General features: G+C 36.4%; 3 protein-coding genes across 3 annotated transcripts; 1 reads left to right on the forward strand and 2 right to left on the reverse strand.

Moving 5' to 3' along the window:
- Positions 1-1,589: 1,589 nt before the first annotated feature.
- Positions 1,590-2,813, reverse strand: mrpl30 (mitochondrial ribosomal protein L30). The gene is made up of 5 exons (XM_077216609.1): positions 2,449-2,813; positions 2,291-2,350; positions 2,050-2,196; positions 1,884-1,957; positions 1,590-1,787 (listed from the first exon to the last, which is right to left on the reverse strand). The coding sequence occupies exons 1-5, from the start codon at positions 2,497-2,499 to the stop codon at positions 1,655-1,657; spliced, it is 465 nt and encodes a 154-aa protein (XP_077072724.1). The 5' UTR covers positions 2,500-2,813; the 3' UTR covers positions 1,590-1,654.
- A 226-nt stretch (positions 2,814-3,039) lies between these two features.
- Positions 3,040-7,690, forward strand: LOC143723805 (glutamine amidotransferase-like class 1 domain-containing protein 3, mitochondrial). The gene is made up of 4 exons (XM_077216604.1): positions 3,040-3,172; positions 4,872-5,043; positions 5,142-5,340; positions 7,349-7,690. The coding sequence occupies exons 1-4, from the start codon at positions 3,065-3,067 to the stop codon at positions 7,542-7,544; spliced, it is 675 nt and encodes a 224-aa protein (XP_077072719.1). The 5' UTR covers positions 3,040-3,064; the 3' UTR covers positions 7,545-7,690.
- Positions 7,691-8,043: 353 nt separating this feature from the next.
- On the reverse strand, positions 8,044-11,354 carry acod1 (aconitate decarboxylase 1). Its single transcript, XM_077216599.1, has 5 exons — positions 11,233-11,354; positions 10,933-11,094; positions 10,750-10,839; positions 10,399-10,598; positions 8,044-9,752 (listed from the first exon to the last, which is right to left on the reverse strand). Exons 1-5 carry the CDS (start codon positions 11,242-11,244, stop codon positions 8,783-8,785), a joined length of 1,434 nt encoding a protein of 477 aa, XP_077072714.1. The 5' UTR covers positions 11,245-11,354; the 3' UTR covers positions 8,044-8,782.
- Positions 11,355-20,007: the final 8,653 nt, after the last annotated feature.

Raw genomic sequence — 20,007 nt, forward strand, 5'->3', positions numbered from 1 at the left:
AAAAAAAAACTGTCTCCCTGAACATAGCAGGGATTTTAAGGTTTCATCACCAGAGTGACTAGATAAACACACACAGACATATCATCTCCAACTGGGGATGTGTTCAGCAGACAAGCATATCAGGTCTCAGTCACGGACACATGTAAAGTTTTTAAATCTGTGAAAATAGGGAATAGGCTGCTGGGCCTGATGGCATTACTCCGCGAGTCTTGTTTTAAAAAATCAATCATAATTCCTGTGCCTAAGAAAACCACTGCCACCTGTATGAATGATTTTAGACCTGTAAGCCTTGACTTCTGTGATTATGAAATATTTTGAACAGCTCGTGAAAGCATATATTAATTATCAACAACAGGATACCTGTCCACTGATCCACTACAATTTGCATACAGATCAAATAGAGCTGTGGATGATGCTGTATCCTTGGCTTTACATACTGTGCTCCAGCATCTAGAGGGCAGGGATACGCATGTCAGGATGCTGTTTGTTGATTATAGCAGTGCCTGCCTTCAATACTATCAGACCTTCTGTTTTTAATACCTAATCTGTTAGACCTGGACCTCTGCAATTCCATCTGCATGTGGATCAGGACTTTCTAACAGGCCTCAGCCTCTATAGTGTTAAACACCGAAGCACGTCAAGACTGTGTGCTCAGTCCTCTATTATATAGTCTATATATACCTATGACTGAATTGCAAAACATCCTACTAATTGTATTGTGAAATTTGCAGACGATACTACTGTAGTAGGACTCATTGACAGTAATAACGAAACTGCCTATAGGGATGAGGTGAGTAATTTGATCATGTGGTGCAGCAGAAACCATCTGTCCCTCAATGTGGGGCAAACTAAGGAGATCATCATAGATTTCAGAAGGAACAAACCTACACATATACCTGTCTATATTAACAACTCTTAGGTGAAATTGTCAACACCTTTAAGTTCTTAGGCATACATATTTCAGACTCCCTCTTATGGTCTTTCCAAATCAGCTGTGCCATTAAGAAGGCACATCAGAGGCTTAATTTCTTGAGGTGTCTCAAGAAATATGGTATGTCCCTTAACATTCTACTGAACTTTTACCGCTGTACAATTGAGAGTATACTGACAGGTAACATTGTAGTGTGGTTTGGCGGGGCTACTTTACGTGACCTTAATCTTCTGATAAAGGTGATCACAACTGCATCTAAAATTATTAGGGTTCCACTTGAACCGCTTCAAAACATTTACTGGAAACACAGCACTAAGAAGGCACTAGGTATTAGGGAATCTAGTCATCCTACTCACAATCTCTTCTCCCACATTCCATCAGGGAGACGTTTGCAGAGCATCCCAACACGTTTCAGGGATAGATTTTACCCTCGGGTAATAAGCCTACTGAATGATAGTACAACAGGAAGGAGAATTGAGCTTAGTTACTATGTTTGGATGTTTAAATGTTATTTATAATTGTTATTATTGACTGGTGCAGAGAGAATGCCAAGGCACATTGTATTTCATTGCTGTAGTACTCTGTACTAATATGCATAAGACAAACTTGAACTGAACTAAGGTTTGAAATGCATGCTTTTGTAATAATTAAGAGAAGATCAATTTCTTCAAACCTTTATTTAACAAATAGCAAATACACAACAGATGGTAGGCAAGAAAGATTCTATGACTCGATGGCCTTCTGCTCAAGTGGTTGCAGGAGCCGTTTCACTACCAGCTCCCCTTTGCTGTTCAGATATGTGTTGGCCATGTCCTCCTCAGCAGGTAGTCCATATGGAAGCTTGAGCGGCTCGATCCTGCAGATAACAATATTTAAACATGTAAGTTTATTGTAATGGTCAGCAATAATCAACTGATTTAAACATGTTATGAAATGCAAAAGTCCAACATACCTAACCAGATGCTTAATGGTTTTCAGTAGATTGTTCACTGAAGGGGTGTTCTTGTGGACACGGGGTTCATGCGCCTGGAGAAAAAGATGTATTCAACTATAACATTTTAGTTGAGTGTGATACTATTTCATAAAGTAATTTAAAAAAAATGGATACCAAATCCCACCTTCATTAGGCCCAAGCTCTTTATAACCTTCTTTTCCCAATATGGACGCCTCATTGTGCTTTTAACCCGTGTCACTATGTGTAATTTGTGTGGATTTTCTGGATCACCACCGTACTTGATATGTTCTTTTGCTCGTTCCTCAAATACCTGAAGGACGAGAAGATGGTGTGATGTTATTAAATTAAATAAACTGAATCAGATAAAACGATGCATGTACATTTTGAACTGTAACGTAAGTTACCTGTGAAGGTATGCGACTCTTAGTAAATTTAGTGCGACATGGTGTGGCTTGTGTCAGATTCTGCAATAACAATTTAAAAAAGTTTATATTAAACATGTTTTTTGCATTATCTTAATTATCACGGTTTATTCAACGAGGCTGATGTAAAATAATCTCACCTTTGTGACAGTCGATGCAGATGTTAGAAGAGCTCGATACAATCCTGCCATTATCAGACGACTGGCTTGTGTTGAGGTGGGTACTAAGTTACCTAGAAAGGTTATTAGCTAGCAAGCTAGCTAGAATTAATTAATCGTGCACAATACAGCACTCAGTAAGTGGACTATATAATGAACGTAATTGCATCAAGGAATGTGATATTATTTACTCAAACACCCACGATATCTAGATATGGTAATGGATAAACCTACCACAACTAACTATGCTATATTTCATGCATGTAAGTCAACTGAGTTGACCAGAAACGGAAACGACTTTTTTTGTGTGAAAAAATAGTCATTTCAAAATAAAAGTTCCCCGATGCCTAGTCCTTTGTAGTGATGAGTCTGACTCACTAATCGGTTCTTTAGAACAGTTCATTATAAAGAGCCTGTTAAAATGCACTCAGCGATCATGTTACATATTACGTTTTCTTAAGCTATCCAAATCGCTACTCTTTGGCAGTGGGCAGAGACGCTGTAACATCAATTCTTCGTTTACGAACACCGGAAGTTCCTAACTCTTCAAGGGCACTGCTATCTTCAGCGAATTTGCCACTTTGTTTCGTTTATAAACATGGGAAAGCGTGTTGCTGTAGTGCTGGCAGGTTGCGGTGTGTTCGATGGTAGTGAAATCCACGAGGCGTCTGCGGTTTTGGTTCATTTGAGCCGTCAGCAAGCTACTGTAAGTTTATGTAAACCTTCGACTATCAGCTCTAATGTTATTCACTGCATATAATGCAATAACGCAGACATTCAAAACAGAACATAAACCAGGAGCAATGCCATAAATCGTTTGTCTAAAAATCAAGAAATGGCTTGTCAAGTTGGTGCTATTTTTATCAGATCACTTAACGTTAGTTAAACACGGAAAATCGCACAACCAACCATATGAATGGATGTGAATAGACGAGACGTCTTTTTCTTGTTATTGGTGGTAATTAGGCATGTGACTAACAAAATTTCATATCACGACAATGGACCACTTGCACTGAGCTTTTACTGACCTATGTTTTTGACGCATTTCCGTTTGGAAATAGTACATCTCCCTTTTTCCGTTTATGTTTACTTTTAATGTACTGACGTCACCTAAAATGAGTGTCCGCAATACGATTTTAAAAAATGGAAATTTTTATTGACAGGAGAAGGTATATTCTGGAATTTACTGTGTGCAGTATTTTCCAAATTTATCGGAATATGAAGTTTTTATCCAACCCAAGCCGATCTGAGAAACCAGCGGGTGTTAAAAATACGCCATTATTTCACCACATGGTGTCAGTGTTCGTCTAAACTAGTGACCGCGACGCTGAAAGTGTATGAGAACCATAGACAGTAAAAAAATATGAGAACAGATGAATAACATCAGTACGAACCACGAATTTATTTATTTGGATTAAATATTTTAATCATTCTGTTTCATTTTTCAATATCAATCTTTTCACTATTTACATGTTCATGCCCAAAATGCTATTTAATGGCTCTGGGTATAAGGTATTATCAATATATTGAAATAATTTGCTAAGTGATGTCATCCTATAACATGTTTAGTAACTTTTTACTTAAATAAAAAAATAACTGAACATTTATTACAATAAAAACATATTCGTCCTAAAAAAATATAGAGTAAACAAATGTTTCAAACAGATAAGTGCTAAAGAATTATTAAGAACAATATGTAACATTTAATAAGGTCTCATTAGTCAACATTAACTTCTATTCATAATGAGCAATAGCGAGAAGTTATTCGTTGTTAACGTTAGTTACGAAATACAACTGATCGTTGTTTGATCATGTTAGCTCATGTACATACAATTTTAGTAAAGTATTAGTAAATGTTGAAATTAATAAATGCTTTAGAAGTATTTTCCATTTTCACTTTATGCTAAATAATGAATTAACTAATGGAGCCTTATTGTAAAGTGTTACCGAAAAATTATGAAGAATTAGAACATTTTCAATCAATATCTAGTGCATGATTGAGTCCAGATTGAAACATAAAAAATTTTAAGTTTAAAAATAAATAGCCTAGCCTATTAAGTTTTTTAATATTTGATGCTGTGATTAGCACCATTGCGAATACAAAAAATTGAAGTGCTGTTTGAAACATTTAAATAGAGTTTAGAAACAGAAAGTAGTACCAAAGCCATTTTATGGCAAGCCTCTAAGGTTAACAAAAAAAGTGTACTGTAATCCTGTTTATCTGCACATGCCTAGTGGCAACACTGCAATGTCTTTACTTTTGACAATGAAGTAGTCCATCTAAACTATTAAATATGAGTGTTGCTGGTTTCAAATAATTATCAGCCTACATTGTAAAATATCATGTAATGCATTGATCTTTCACGTTGTCTAGGACTTTGGTAACAGGATTAACCTTCCCACAGGTCAAGATATTTGCACCCAACACTGATCAGATGCATGTTGTCGATCACTTGAAAGGCTCTCCAACAGAGGAAAAGAGAAATGTGCTCGTGGAGAGTGCCAGACTTGCCCGGGGTGATATCCAAGACCTCTCGCAGCTCAGTGTAAAGGATCTGGATGCCATCATCTTCCCTGGTTAGCACACTGCCCTTATTGAGGCTACTTTTGGAAGAATTCCCATGCACTCTTCAGCTCAATATTTCATTTACTATTATTTTGAACTGATTTTGCAGGTGGCTTTGGAGCAGCTAAGAACCTGTGTAGCTGGGCTGTCCAGGGCAAAGACTGCTTGGTCAATGAGCAGGTTAAAACAGTGCTGCTGGCCTTCCATGCCGAGAAGAAGCCCATTGGCTTGTGCTGCATCTCACCTGTGCTGGCAGCGAAGGTTTTCCCTGGCTGTGAAGTTACTGTTGGCCATGACAAAGATGATAGGTAAACAAGTTGAAATGATGTGACTTACAATATTTTTAAGAAATCTAAAACTTTAGTATACCGAACTAACTCTGCAAACAGAGAAATGTCTACCCAGTTAATTACTCTTCTAAAATTTGGGGTCAGAAAGATTATTTTTTAAAGAAATAAATACTTTTATTCAGCAACGATGCAGTAGCTGATTAATAGACATTTATAGTGTTTTAAAAGATAAATATTTCCATTTGTTGTTCCATGCTGTTCTTTTGAACCAGTGCATTACTATCATTTATATAATATTATAGTTTTAATGTTTTGGGTTAGTTTTATATTTTCCATTTTAATTGTTGTAAATTTAAATGGTAATTTTTACTAGTTTTTTTAATGTCTATATAGTTTTATACATTTTTATTTCAGTTATAGTTATTTAAGTATCAAGTTAAGTTAAGCTAAGCTGTTTTACATTTGATTTTATTTCAGTTAACATTTATATTGTTTCAAGAAATAATTATATTTAGTTACCAGTGCTGGCCAATTCACTGTACAGCTGATCCTTTAAAACTGCCTTTGTCATGTCTTTAGACACAGAAATATTATAGAACTCAGCAATCAACACTAAGTCTTTCTTACGACAACGATCAAAAACCTCTACCGTTGGAGCAAGGGTAAACCCAATCAAATCAAACTCCATCCCTTAGAGTACAACCACTCCACCCGTCAAGAAAAAAAAACAATAGCGGATTAATCTTTAGTTCTATCTATATAGATAGATAGATCCTGGACAGCCCCCAATTTTTACTGTTACGTCCCAGATGTAAAATTTGTCTAGGTTAAAGGGAGTAGACAGTGAAAAGAAAATAGATGTGCCTGAACCCGTTCCCAGCCCCGTACGACAGACACATGAAATTGTAGCTCAAAATTTATTAACATAATATATATAGGTATGATTGACAAAATTAAACAAAAAGGGAAAAAAACTAGTTACCTCAGGAGGGGGGGGGGGGGGGGGGATAAGCCAAAATAACAAACACAAGTACCCTCTGACTAGTTGAGGAATAAAACTTTTTAGTCTGCCAAAAGAAAACAAATAAACCACAGAAAGTTACACTAACTCCCTAACTAGCCAAAAACAGGAGAAAAGATATTACAAAAAGTAAAGATAGGCACCCACCTCCCTACAGCTTCCAGACCGTTTGGTATACGAAAGTAAAGTAGCAACAACAAACAAAAAGAAGTGGTAGTAGGCTACAATAAGCCTTAGCCTGGTGAACAACAAGAAGTCTTAAGATTGTACAACACAACACAATACAATACAATACAATAGCAAGTAGACCAACAAGTGAGAAACAGTCACAACACTCTGGAAGGCAAGCTTTTCTTTGAATGTCCTCCGAAGCCTCTTTTCAATGTGTAGCGTCTCCGGTATAACGAGCAGCAGGTGCGTTCAATCATCTCTCTCTCTCTCACCTGGTAGAGCTGCAGAGTTGCAGAGAGGGGGAAAAGAGAAAACACACACAAAACCCCAACACTGCCTTAACACAACCACTGAACATAACACTATAATAACAATGTTCTGAACTTTCTATTCATCAAATTATCCTAATAAATGTATGGTTTCAACACAAATAAAAATCAGCACAACTGTTTTCAACATTCATAATAAGAAGAAAGATTATTATAAAGAAATTATTTTTGATGGAGTATAAGAATGCAGTATAAGAGACTGCTTTTAAAATCATTTAAAAAATCTTACCAACTCCATACTTTTGAATGGTACTGTATCTTTTATTAGCATTGAAATAATTTGTCCCCTCATTTGGCAAAATAGGATGCAAATGTGATGGAACTGGCAAAAAAAAAAAAAAAAAACAGCAGAACACGGACACCACAGAAAAGGCTGAGCTCTGGTTATACAAAACCATGTATTTTTATACACCGTTATCTTTTACTGTTGCCATATTGTTCACGAAAATGTTGATATTGGTATAAAAAGATAGAACTGAGGCATGTCTGAATCTTTGGCTTTCAGGTATCCAGATGTTCCAGACACTGCGGAAGCTATTTCTCAGCTTGGCTGCAAGCACATCTGTAAGCATGTGAATGAGGCTCATGTTGATGAGAAAAATAAGATCGTCACCACCTCTGCTTTCATGTGCAAAGCTCCACTACATGAAATATTTGATGGAATTGGAGTGATGGTACAGGAGGTGCTGAAACTTGCCTGAATACTGAAAACTTGCCATTAGAAAGACAATGTCTATCCACTCATTTTGCATGAGTGGATTGACATCGTCTTTCTAATGTTTTTGTATAACGATTCCATGTACAAGTGTCTGAATAAACATAAGCATATAATTGTCTCATTAAGAAAGTTTAGACTTTGTTACAGATGAATATTGAGTCCAAGCCTTATTTTATTGATCAGAGAAATAATTTATGATGGCTTCTGAACGTCGCAGAGATGCTACATAACTTTAATTTCTCTCAAAATACACAAAAGTCATACTGGCGTTCAAATGTTTGGGATCAATCATTTTTGAGGGAAAGAAATTCATACTTTTATGCAGCAACAATGCATTAAATTGAAAAAGTGAGAATCAAAACTTTCACATTGTTACAAAAAATACTATTTTAAATAAATGCCTTTATTTTGAACTTTTTATTCATGAAAGAATCCTGAAAAATGTATCACGGTTTCCACAAAAATATCAAGAAGCACTACCATTGTCAACACAGGTAATAAGAAATGTTTATTGAGCAGCAAATCAGCATATTAGAATGATTTCTGAAGGATCATGTAAATGAAGACTGGAGAAATGATTCTGAAATTCAGCTTGATAAATGATAATTGATAAATAAATGATATAATGTAAAAAATTATATTAAAACAGAAAATAAAAAAAATACAAAACAGAACAGAAAACACGGTGACATACAATCCAAAGAAGAAATGGATGTGAAACCTTTCATTCCGAAAGTGTAAAAATGAACTGAGCTGTTCTGTTTTCTCTCATTACTTTCACTTTGACTTTACGTTTTCTGGGAAAAACTACATCTGACGAAAGAGCACTGTTACTTAATTCTGTGTATTTACAAAAAAAAAAGAAATCTGACATTGCAGATATAGGCTAGCCACAAATAGCCTCAAAATGCATATAAAAGTTACAGACAAGTTTCAAAATGAACACTTGCTAAACTCAAAATTAAAGTAATAATTTACTTTGGTGAGTAAATAACTTGTAACAATTTGGTTGGAATACAAAATGCAAGATTTCAATCACAATAGTACATATAGTTCTCGTGCTTTTAACTTTTACTCATCATAACTGATAGATTTATCATATTTACTATCAAATGTTTGCTAGAACAAAAATAAGAAAATGTGGAACAGAGTCATGACAGGTTTCAGTAAGACAAGTGGTTCACCACTTTCTATTAGCCTGAATGCAAGTGACACAATAATTCAAGCCAAAGCTGAGTAGCGACGCTCATGCCTGTGCATCATGTGCTTATTAAAGTGCATGTATGACCAAAGCATTGAGCAGTCTTGGTTTGTGTCCAGACGGTCTACAGTGTAAATAATACCCTCCACGACATCAGGGGTCAGCACAGTCGAAGCATTAGCCCTGAACTTCTTCACCAGATCCTCATGACTCAGTGGTTTCCTCCAGTGACCGTAAAAAGTGTTGCAGCGTGCGTTGAACATTTCCCCTTGTGTTGTCTCCACGGCGATTTCGCAATACATCTTGTCAAAGCTTGAATGATTGTCTTGTGGATTTTCCAACTCTACTTTCAGAAGCATCTCCTTAAGGTCACTCCTGTTCATCTGGCTTTTGCTAAAAGATTCAACTGTGACCTGACCATCAAGCAGTGCGGTACAGCAGTTGAACTGAAAGGAGTGTCTGGCCTGGTGTTCGCTAACTGGAAAAGGGCAGTCTACATATCTGGATGAGGGCACTCTGAGTGTGATCTTCTTAATTTGACTGAGATCTGCATTTGGGTATTTATCCAAAAATGTCGCCCTTGCTTCTATTGCTGCATCTGCCACCCAGTGCATGCCGAGGTGTGCGGGAAAACGTTTCTGTGCAATGTTCTGGTCTTCTAACACCCACCTGTACTGAGAAGTAGGGGTGACCTCAGCCAGTGGGCGAGGGACATAATCTGGATAGAAGGCCCCGAAACCTGATGCCAGATCCAGAATCTGTGTATTACCCTCAAGGCCGAGGAGAGCGAGCTGGGAGGCCTCCAGACCCCCGCGGGCAGCATTGCCCATGTGCAGAGGTTTGGTTTGAGTAGCAGCGTTTGCCATGGGAGCTCCAGCAGATGAACAGGCTATCGCTAGAGCTGCTATGCTCTGGGCTGTTGGGAGACCCAAAAGTTTAGCCGATGCAGCCGTGCTGCCCATAACTCCAACAACTGCAGGCGGGTGAAATCTGAGAGGGACACATGAATCAGAATAAATACCTAATAAATACATTAAAAAAAAACGTTATTAATTAAAGCAATAAAGGTGTGGACAGTCATATAGTTCTGCTTGCATTTTATGAATAAAGCCAATTTAAGTTATTTTTTTAAATTACAATACCTAATTGATAATTAGTTGATCCACATTCAAATAATTAGAAATGTACAGTATTATTCAAGTTTGGGGTCAGATTTAAATAAATAAATTAATACTTTTATTGAGCAAGGATGCATTATATTAGTTAAAAGTGACATTTATAATGTTACAAAAGATTTTTATTTTCAAATGATGTAATTAAGGACTTTTTGAAAAATTCTGGGGGGGAAATATAGTTTCCACAAAAATATTAAGCACAACTGTTTTCAACATTGATAATAATAAGAAATGATAATCACATTTTTACGATCATTTGCAATTTTGTTGTTTTTTGTATAGATTGCATGCTATATTCAATACTTCCAATTACTTTGATATTCCATAAATATCAAAGTTTCATCTATTTACTCAAATTTAAAAATATTAGTCTATTTGAGCGAAAAAAATGGGGGCCAGCATTTATTTATTCTAATTTGATATTTCATTCAAAAAGTACATAATTGTACTAAATATTTTACCTTTTGGGAATGTTATGAGCCTCTTTAGAAAACCTCATGAGTCTCCCCTGAACCTCAATGCCTACATTGAAAGCCAGCAACAGCTCCAGGCCAGAGGGTTTAGCAGGTAGTGTTTCAGCCATTGCCAGGAGAGCCGGTAACACAGCGCCAGAGGGGTGAGTGGCTGGATGCCAGGTGTCATCAAAGTCCATAGAGTGCACCTAATAGCACAGGAACACATCCCATTATCAAGAACCCATCTGAGGGAATACATACATGCTCTAGCAGGACCATCTTGATTATGCAGAAATGATTGATTTTATCACAAGTTCATACCAGAGTATCTGAAGGGGAGTATTTAAAATGACCTACCGCAACACCATTAACAAAGGCAGCATACTGAGGGGGAAGAGATAATCCTGGTCTTCCCCAGACCTTGCTGTTTTCCAGTGCTTGCTGCCTCTAATTTATAAATGATCAAAGAAATGTGCATAAGAGACAGAAATAACGGGAGGTTAACTTAACAATATCAATCTATTGAAACAGCATCATTACTTGGCTGCTCTGAAGGACTATGTTAAAGACTGGAGTACTGGTTCCAAGCAATCCCACTCCCAGCGTGTCCAGTATCATTCGCTTACTCCTTCTAATCACTTCATCTGTCAGATGAGATGTGTTCAGACAGGAGACTGCTGCCCCAAAACTCTCAGTAACACCCTGAGAAAAGAAAATATAAAACCTATTAGCCCATCAACAGGATGAATACTTTTTGATGCATTTGAATTTTAACTGTAGCAAAAGAAGTGAAAAAAATAACGCTGGATGAATCTAACATAAATGTTTAAAAGTCAGTACCTTTCTGATCATTGTGCGATGAATGAATCCTACTGTGAGTTCAGCGTGGTAACGTTTGCCTTATATACCAATGTTCCTATAAGCAAAACTGGTTCACCAACCACCAACTTTCCACGGTTACTAAACCATAGTGTGAAGTGCATTGTTTCACAATTTGTGACTACCTTGGTATTAAATGAGTTCAAACTTTGTACAAAAACATTACTATACTGTATCATTTTCAATCTTTTTATTTTATTTTACAATGTATTTCCACAAACTATTTAGTAATAAAAAAAGACATAAATATAAAACAAACAAAATAATAATAAAAGTATTATTATTAATAAAAAAATGTATTAAATTATACATAATGTGGAGGTTGTAAGAAATTGTCTTCACATTAACAGTGATTAGATGTGCCCACGTCTTTTTACAGGTTGAAATTAAAATCATTTCATTAAATCAGAGTGCTTTCGTGGAATACAATTAACAAAAGACAATCATGAAATCACATGATATGACACCATATTTCATTATCTTTTGCATCCACAGGAGGTGTGTGTCTCCAGAATTTGTGAAATCCGGAATTTCTATTTGCAATTGTGTTGTGGTGTCAGAGACAGTGTTCTGTCAGTCACTGGTTCCTCAAAGTGTCACATGAGTCTGACCCCTGTAAAGTGAAAGAAATAAAGCTTATCATATGCTAATGTGTTTTCATAGACAGAATTAAATTATTAGGCTCTCCAGCGGTTAATGTTATCAATATTAACAGGACATTTTTCAATGAAAAGATTTAAGTTTTGGATTTATTCTTCAATGTCTTACGAATGTTTTATAGAACAATTTAAAGTCAGTCTTGTTGCTTTAACATCATTCTGGTTCAGTAAATGCTCATTTCCCATTGTTATGCATGAATTGAGCTTATTAGCTCATTAGTAAAGTACACGTGAGCTGAACAGGGTGTCAAATAAAGGACCTGTGCAAAATGTGCAGTTGGTGCTCTGGGATGGAATCACTGAAATCTGTAAATAAGCTCTTTATTTTGGCTATAAAAGCCTTCAATATTTGGAGCAAGATGAGGAATATATTTTTTCTATAAAATATATATTTATACATTTTTCTAGCAGATTATGTAAGAAAATGCAGGCATATATATTGATTCGCAAGTTAACAAACATAAAACAGTAAACAAAGCAAATACTTGCATGCTTTGAAATAAATACAAATTATTTGTTGATTTCCTTTTCTGATAGGATAAAAATCTAAACCAAGTGAGCAGTCAAATATTATTAATGACTAAAGATTACTATATAAATCTTGATAAATCAATGTGTATCGTTGCTTTATTGTTTATTCTATTCAGCCACACAATATTTCTTGTTCACAACCTCAAGTTTCTTTTCGTCCTTGGTGTCTGCAATAACAAAATCAAGACAGGCAAAAAAAAGATTTAATTAAATAACGAGCAGATCTGTTGCTTTTGCTTTATTTGGTCAGCTACTGGACATTTACAATGAACCCTCTATGGTGTATCGACTTTATAAATGGTGCAGAGAAAATTGCATTTAAAAAACAATAATATTCAACCAAAAAACAAAAAAGTGCAATGTGCTTGACATTTTTTGGCAACAAGGAAGTGAAGGAGACATTAGCACATGTCAGGTCACATGCTGTCAATGCTCCATTGTAAGTTCATTTTAGATTGGGAAATACATATAAATTCAATTTTTAAATAATATTTTTTTTAAATATTATACATCATACAGCTGTACATCCAAATGTTTATTCTTACGTTTTGGGTCATTTTAAATGCACATTTTTGTAAATTCAATAACTCAGAGTAAAAAAAAAAAAAAAAGTGTGTGTTTAATTACAAAGACCCTTTAAGGGATACATATTTTCTGTGTAGCTGTACTATTGTTCAGTACTGGCAGGCAGTATAATAACCTTTTTTGCCCGTGTTTTAGGTTGATGTTAGTAAGTTTATAGAAGACAGAGAGAAAAAGCTGTACCTTTTCCAGAAAGTATTGATGACTGTGACGGCAGTGCACTAGAACACGAGAACGTAGTAAGAAGTGAAGTTGAAGATCAAGGAGGATAGAAACAGTGAGGGTGATGGCAGAAATTAATAATATAAGTCCTAGATTGTTGTGGAAGTCAGACATTTTGGTACGTTCTCCTACCAGTTTGGAAGATGTGATACATACTACAACCAGAGGTCAGGAAAGATGCCACTGCCTATTGGCCTCACTGCACTGACAAGCAGAGATGATACCAAAAATGACGACTAACAGGTCAAAATCGAGTTACGTGTGGAAAGTGTGGGTTACACTGAAAAAAGAAGTCTTTTGATCATTGTCACGTCTGCTACAATCATTGAATTCTAAAAAAGAAACAATGTTAAAGATTTTTTTGAAACACCAATACATGGTTTCACTACTTTCCTCGTAGAGAAGTTGCATCTGAATTTTTGTCAAGTTTTTGACATTTTCACATGTGACTTCCAAATTAAATATATGACATCAAATGTTAAAGGGGTCATATAATGGTACATGCACTTTTACAGGTTGATTGTACTGAAATGTGTGTTGGCAGTGCCTGTACACAACCATCATATAATGATAAAAATTCATCCAGTGTTTTTGTTTTAATCTGCTTATATATTTTCCCCTGCCTCAAATTGAGCCGTTCGATTTTGTGACGTCACTAAATCGGACGCCCCTCCCACGATTGATAATTGACAGCAGCGTTTCAACACAGACCCGCCCTGAGCGAGCTGTTATCGTAGTCCACCATTGTTGATACACTGAAGCAGAATGGCATCTAAGCGATTGTGGTGTTCTGTTCTTGGCTGTAATAAGGAACACAGCAGTCATTTTAATGTTCCTAAATTCGGACTGCTGAAGACGCAGTGGCTGAGTTTTATTTTTGAAGCGAATATTCCCAATGATCTACGTAAATGCTTTTATGTTTGCGTTAATCATTTCTCACCAGACTGCTTTCTAAACGAGGGTCAGTGTAAATCTGGTTTTGCTAAGAAGCTGGTCCTGAAAACAGAATCGATACCTAATGCTTAACCTAAACTAATGTTTACGCTCAGGGTATGGCATGTTTTCTCTGTAACGTTATGATGTTCTCAATATAATTAATAATCCCACGTTTATAATGAACAACGCGTTATGGTTAATGTGTTATTAAAAACCTTGCCAGTACATACAAAAATTGATCAAAGTGACATTACGTTAACCAACCATTCAGAAACGTCCTGTTCGAGCCTTAATTGTCGAACTTCTTCGGGGGCCGTCATCTTGTTCCGGGTCCGACTCTGGTTCAAATTGATACGGTTGTACAGATGTGTCCTCAGAGACTCCCGCTGCCATTCTTTCTCCAAAATATACCCTCAACTGTTGTCAAGGCAACACTCAACGTGCGTTGTCAAAACGCCCCACAGAACAGAGGGGCGGAGTGAGCAAAGCTCATTATCATTTAAAGGCATATGCACTGATACGGCGTGCTGAAAACAGAGCTGTTTTTGCCTAGGTAAAATTAGTGTTTTCTTACAATACTAATGAGAATTTTTAATAAAAGTATATTACAAAGTTTTCATTTAGACCCTAAAGATTCATATTAACTTGTACAAAAAGGCCATTATATGACCCCTTTAATAAAGCTTTTTAATGTTTTTTGAAGCACAAAGACATTTTCACAACTTTTCAGATAGTAAAAATGCATTTGAATTGTGTGTGAAGTTTAAGAAAATTTCCCCAGAAATATTTACCCTAATAGGATAAAGTCAGTTATAAATGATGGCACCCAAAAAAAGGTCAAAAGTCAGATGTAAAAAACTAATTTTGGAAAAAGATTTTTTGCCTTTATATGTAAAATATAAGTCATTTATTTTTTTCTAGCCGTGATGTCATAATTAGTCCCATGGAGGGATAAATGTACATATGTATATTTATTCAAAACAAGATTAATTCCAACTCCAAACAGAGTCTGGTTGTGTACTTGAGTCATAACTAATGAAATGCTCCTTCACAGGCTGCAGTCCAATGCAAACGACTTGTGCTAAAGTCAGTCTGAGGAGGCAGGAAAAGCCACCCAAAACACTTAAAAAAGAAGAGGCTTCAGTGAACAAAAGATGTGAGTCATTGCAACAATTACATTGTTGTTTACATTTAAATGAGCCTCAACATTATATGTCAGTCAGGCTCAAATGTAAAAAAGGGGCGGGCATATATATATATATATATATATATATATATATATATATATATATATATATATACACTGTATATGTTTTGCAGAAATAAATTATATTAAAAAGTATATTAAAATAGAAAACCATTATTTTAAATTGTAATAATTTTTTTCTGTATTTTTGATCAAATAAATGCAGACTTAATGTCGATAAGGAACTTCTTTAAAAAAAAAAAAAATAGTAATGTGTGTGCAAATATTTGACCAGTAGTACTGTACTATTATACTACTGCTGCAAAATTATCAAAAATGTTAAAATAATAACGTAGCCATGGTTGTCAGCCTACACTTCACATAATAGGCCTGTAGGCCTGGGCTTCATTTAACAAACTATGATATTTTCATCAAATGGTAAACTGTGTATTAATATAGACTAAATACAAGTGACTTGAATACTATACTTACCATTAATGCTACTTTTGGTGCTGGTTTTGTGCAGTGCTTTGTAGTCAATTAGCATCCATTAGTTCAACGATGCAGACTCAGATCGCTTCATGAAATGTAAATTTGTCTGTTCATGTAAAATTACTGCTCCACTTCACATTGTCCAATGAAATTCGAACTTGTTGTGCCAGATGACGATTGCTCAGTGTATTATACATGACAAACAGGTATATATGAATTATGTAATATTTGAAAATATGTGATATGTGGATTTTTAATTGAATCGAAACACAAAACATTGAATTATTGAAAAAAAAAAAGTTAAAAAATTGTTTGGTTTATATTTTTCTTGCCGTCAAGCCATATACTCACTGAAAGAACCATATTTGGCTCGAGAGCATCGGTTCCCAAGCAGACTGTGGGATACCCCTTATGAAAAATAAGTTTATTCAAGTGTTCTATTAGTATACTTCTTTTCAACTAAAAATAAGAAAGCATACTTTCAGTCTACATTTTATATACTTCTCAGAAATATACTTTATGTACTTCTCAGAAATATACTTAAAATTACACTTCAGAAAACTTGACTTATACTCAGAGAAAAGTCCAAGTAATTTTTGGCCAATACTTGTACTCAATCTTTTTATCGAGATATACTTAAAAGTATATTTAAGTATTCAAAGTACACTTGGCTTGTAGTTGTGTTAACTCTTTTGATCGAGTAGCCTATTAAATATACTTTTTTAAAATAGTTTTTCATATACAGTTTTATGAAACTTACATTGTTTGAAAATATTGATATAAAACAGATATGTTTCCAATTCTGCGAATCTGAATTTTAGTTCTACTTTAACTCTTTCCTCACCATTGACTGAATTTTCCAGCTATCCATGTTTTCACAGTTATACGGTAGGGGGCACTATGACACATCTTCTAGTACAGAATCTCCGGATCAAAACAGAAGAAGAAGAAGAAGAAGAAGAAGAAGAAGAAGAAGAAGAAGTAGAAGCTGAAACAAGTGATAGAAGATTGCTCACTCAAATGTAAAATAACATGATCATCAAACATTAAACAGCCTGTAAATCAAAACTGCTTAATGTTTCCAAATGAAATGAAGCGTTATACATGAAGAGAAAACGACTGTGAAGCTTTGGGGGTGTTGGACTCGATCTACTCCATCTGTATTTTGATCATCGTTCTGAATCTGATCAAGGCGTAGTCTTCGACAAAAAATAGATTTTTTAAACTTTTTTGTTTAAAATGTTGCCTATCTTTATGAAACTTACCAACATTCAAGTGTTGATGAAAAAAGGATGCATGAAGCTAATAAAATGTTTTTAAAGTTAAAGTACAGTTAAAGGTATTTTTCATGTATAAAAAATAATATTTGAACATAGTAGTATAGGCCTACTGCAAGTGCAAAAATAATATATAAATAGTAAACTATAAGTATAATGTTAAGTTCACTTAAAGAAAACTTGTAGTATAAAACTACTAAACTAGTAGTTTACTGAGAGTACACTAAAATAAACCGTGCAAGTATACTTGCAGTATAAAACTACTAAAATAGTAGTTTACTGAGAGTACACTAAAAGAGCAAAAAGAATATATAATTAGTAAACTACAAGTATGATGTTAAGTTCACTTAAAGAAAACTTGTAGCATAAAACTACTAAACTAGTAGTTTACTGAGAGTATACTTCAAAGTGTACTTTCATAAACTAAAAATTTGCTACAAGTATTAAAATAGTAAACTACTAGTATACCCATAAGTTCATTTGCAGTACAAATGAGAAACGTAATTATGAACTAGTTGTGCACTTAACGTTTACTAATGTTACACGTATAGTACACTTAAACATATACTTTTATATACTAAAAGTGGTCCAATTTAGTCCCAAGCGGTATTAAAATAGTATACTTACAAGTTTACTACTAGTACATATTGACATTAGTATACTTACTACATAATTATACTTAAAAATATACTTGAACATTACTTAAGTATACTTCATAAAATGAACTTGAAGTATACTTGTTTTTCGTAAGGGACCTACGTCTACACTACTGCATTTTCATTTTAAAACGCATAACTTTAGCTACGGTTTTGCCTGCCGTCCATACACTTCTCCGGAGTTTTAGACCCTCGAAAACGTCTCCAGTTACTATCGTAACCTTGGTTCCCTGAGAGGCAGGAACGAGACATTGCGTAGCTACGCTGCAGGAACTCCTCCCTTCTACACTTTTGTTGAAATCTTATGGGCTAACACCAGCTTGGAACAGCTGGCCAATTGTCGCAAAGAATGCAAATACTGACAGGCTTGCGGGCAGTATAAAATGCATGGGCGTGATTCAAAATGCAATTGCGTCAGAATCACGACTGAATGCTGCACATCTGATCAAACACGAAGACGGCGGCTAACGCAATGTCTCGTTCCCGCCTCTCAGGGAACCGAGGTCACAATAGTAACCGGAGATGCTCTCTTTCGAGGGCGGGACCTCTACATTGCGTAGCTACGCCACGGGAACTGTATTAAATCCCGACGTGAGAGTAGTGAAGATAAGCCCAGGGAAAACAGGGCCAAGCTACACCAGCCACGGAAGAGGACATAATCTCCTCGCTCCCCTGAGAATCTGACCACCAGAGCATGTCTTCCGATTGATTGCCCGTAACCGGGGAACTAAACGAAGCAGTAGCGGCCACCTATTCCTTCAGCGTGGGTGCACTCACATTATTTTCCAGTCTGTGCTGCAGGAAGCGCTGGGTCAATGTCAGTAAGCTGGCACCATTTACTCCAATCACAGAGTAGAACAACAGCCAATAGCTAAAGGCAGGGCCAGACCAATGAGCTGCTCAGCTCAAGTACACCAGAATTGCATATCAGTTAGAATCTTAGGCTGTACTGAACAATGCAGAGCAGTATAACAGCACAACAGCATAATCACATATCAGTATATAAATTAGCACAGCGACAGCGGCCGTAGCAACGACAACTGTGAATATACGTTGTTAGATCAGAAGAGCCATTTGTACTGAAGAATACAGGGCAACATAATGGCATAAACGCATATCAGTATGTACATAAGCACAGCGTCAGAGGCCTTAGCGACGACAACTGTGAATATACGTAGTTAGATCAGAATAGCCAGATGCACTGAAGGATACAGGGCAACATAATGGCATAAACACATATCAGTATGTACATAAGCACAGCGTCAGTGGCCGTAGCGACAACAACTGTGAATATATGCAGTTAGATCAGAATAGCCAGTTGCACTGAAGGATACAGTGTCACAGTGTCTGGTTATTCCCTGGGTTAAACACTAGAGGTCCTCAGTTTTCACGGTGTCTATGCATTCTCACTACACTTCCCATGATCCTTTCTGTCACTGATTGTTCATTGCATTACAGCTGTTTCTCATCACCTTGTTTGCACTTGTGTATATATACCCTGTCTGTTTCAGTGTTTGTCACGGAGTCCTTGTTATTGTCCCCACACTCCGTTTGTCTTCTTATTATTGGATTGCCTTTTCTGGATTTTGACCTTTGCCTGGACTGTTGTGAGTACGGATTACCCTTTTAAATAAACTGCTTTTTGGATCTCTTTTCCCCGTGTGTGCGTGTCGTGACAGAAGGACTCCGTCATGCAGAGATCCAGCGGTATGGGGTCTCCTAAGTCTCCAGCCACTGATAGGGGGAAGAAACAGCAGAAGGGGAATTCTCAACCTAAAGAGATTCCTCCTCGCATGAACATCTTTGAGTGTTTTGCACTGTGGGCCCGATTGACTGAGGAAGCTGATTTGAAGGAAGCTTCCACACCCCCTTCAGATCATCCCAGAGAGTCATTCGAGGGAACCCGGCTGGCAAAATATTCCGGGAACCGCGGAGGTCATAGGAGAGGAGGTACTAGAGGGGAGTCCAGGTATCACTCTCCTCCTCGATCCTTCATGGAACCTGAGGTGGTGCAATCCAGCCTAGACTTCCATCCACCACCGGTTTCGTCCAGCATGAGGCCTTCATCGATGGTTCCATCCAGCCCAGAGCTCTCACCGCTGGCGCCGGCCAACCCAGCACCCTCTCGCTCTCATGGACGGAGGAGGAGGAAGAGACACGTTCCGTCTGCCCAGTCAGAGACTGTTCACGTCCCG

This window comes from Siphateles boraxobius, unplaced genomic scaffold, assembly GCF_051911475.1.
Source record: "Siphateles boraxobius isolate OS27281-9 unplaced genomic scaffold, OSU_SipBor_1 7, whole genome shotgun sequence".
Taxonomy (NCBI): Eukaryota; Metazoa; Chordata; class Actinopteri; order Cypriniformes; family Leuciscidae; genus Siphateles; species Siphateles boraxobius.

Excerpts from the sequence above, each read along its gene's own strand:
- mrpl30 (XM_077216609.1), bottom strand. The coding sequence starts at position 2,499 with ATGGCAGGATTGTATCGAGCTCTTCTAACATCTGCATCGACTGTCACA. Across the intron at positions 2,197-2,290 it reads AGAGTCGCATACCTTCACAG|GTATTTGAGGAACGAGCAAA; the intron begins GTAACTTACGTT and ends CTCGTCCTTCAG. Across the intron at positions 1,958-2,049 it reads AGAGCTTGGGCCTAATGAAG|GCGCATGAACCCCGTGTCCA; the intron begins GTGGGATTTGGT and ends CTTTTTCTCCAG.
- LOC143723805 (XM_077216604.1), top strand. The coding sequence starts at position 3,065 with ATGGGAAAGCGTGTTGCTGTAGTGCTGGCAGGTTGCGGTGTGTTCGAT. Across the intron at positions 3,173-4,871 it reads TGAGCCGTCAGCAAGCTACT|GTCAAGATATTTGCACCCAA; the intron begins GTAAGTTTATGT and ends ACCTTCCCACAG. Across the intron at positions 5,341-7,348 it reads GGCCATGACAAAGATGATAG|GTATCCAGATGTTCCAGACA; the intron begins GTAAACAAGTTG and ends TTTGGCTTTCAG.
- acod1 (XM_077216599.1), bottom strand. Across the intron at positions 10,840-10,932 it reads TAGTCCTTCAGAGCAGCCAA|AGGCAGCAAGCACTGGAAAA; the intron begins GTAATGATGCTG and ends TTTATAAATTAG. Across the intron at positions 9,753-10,398 it reads GCTCATAACATTCCCAAAAG|ATTTCACCCGCCTGCAGTTG; the intron begins GTAAAATATTTA and ends TGTCCCTCTCAG.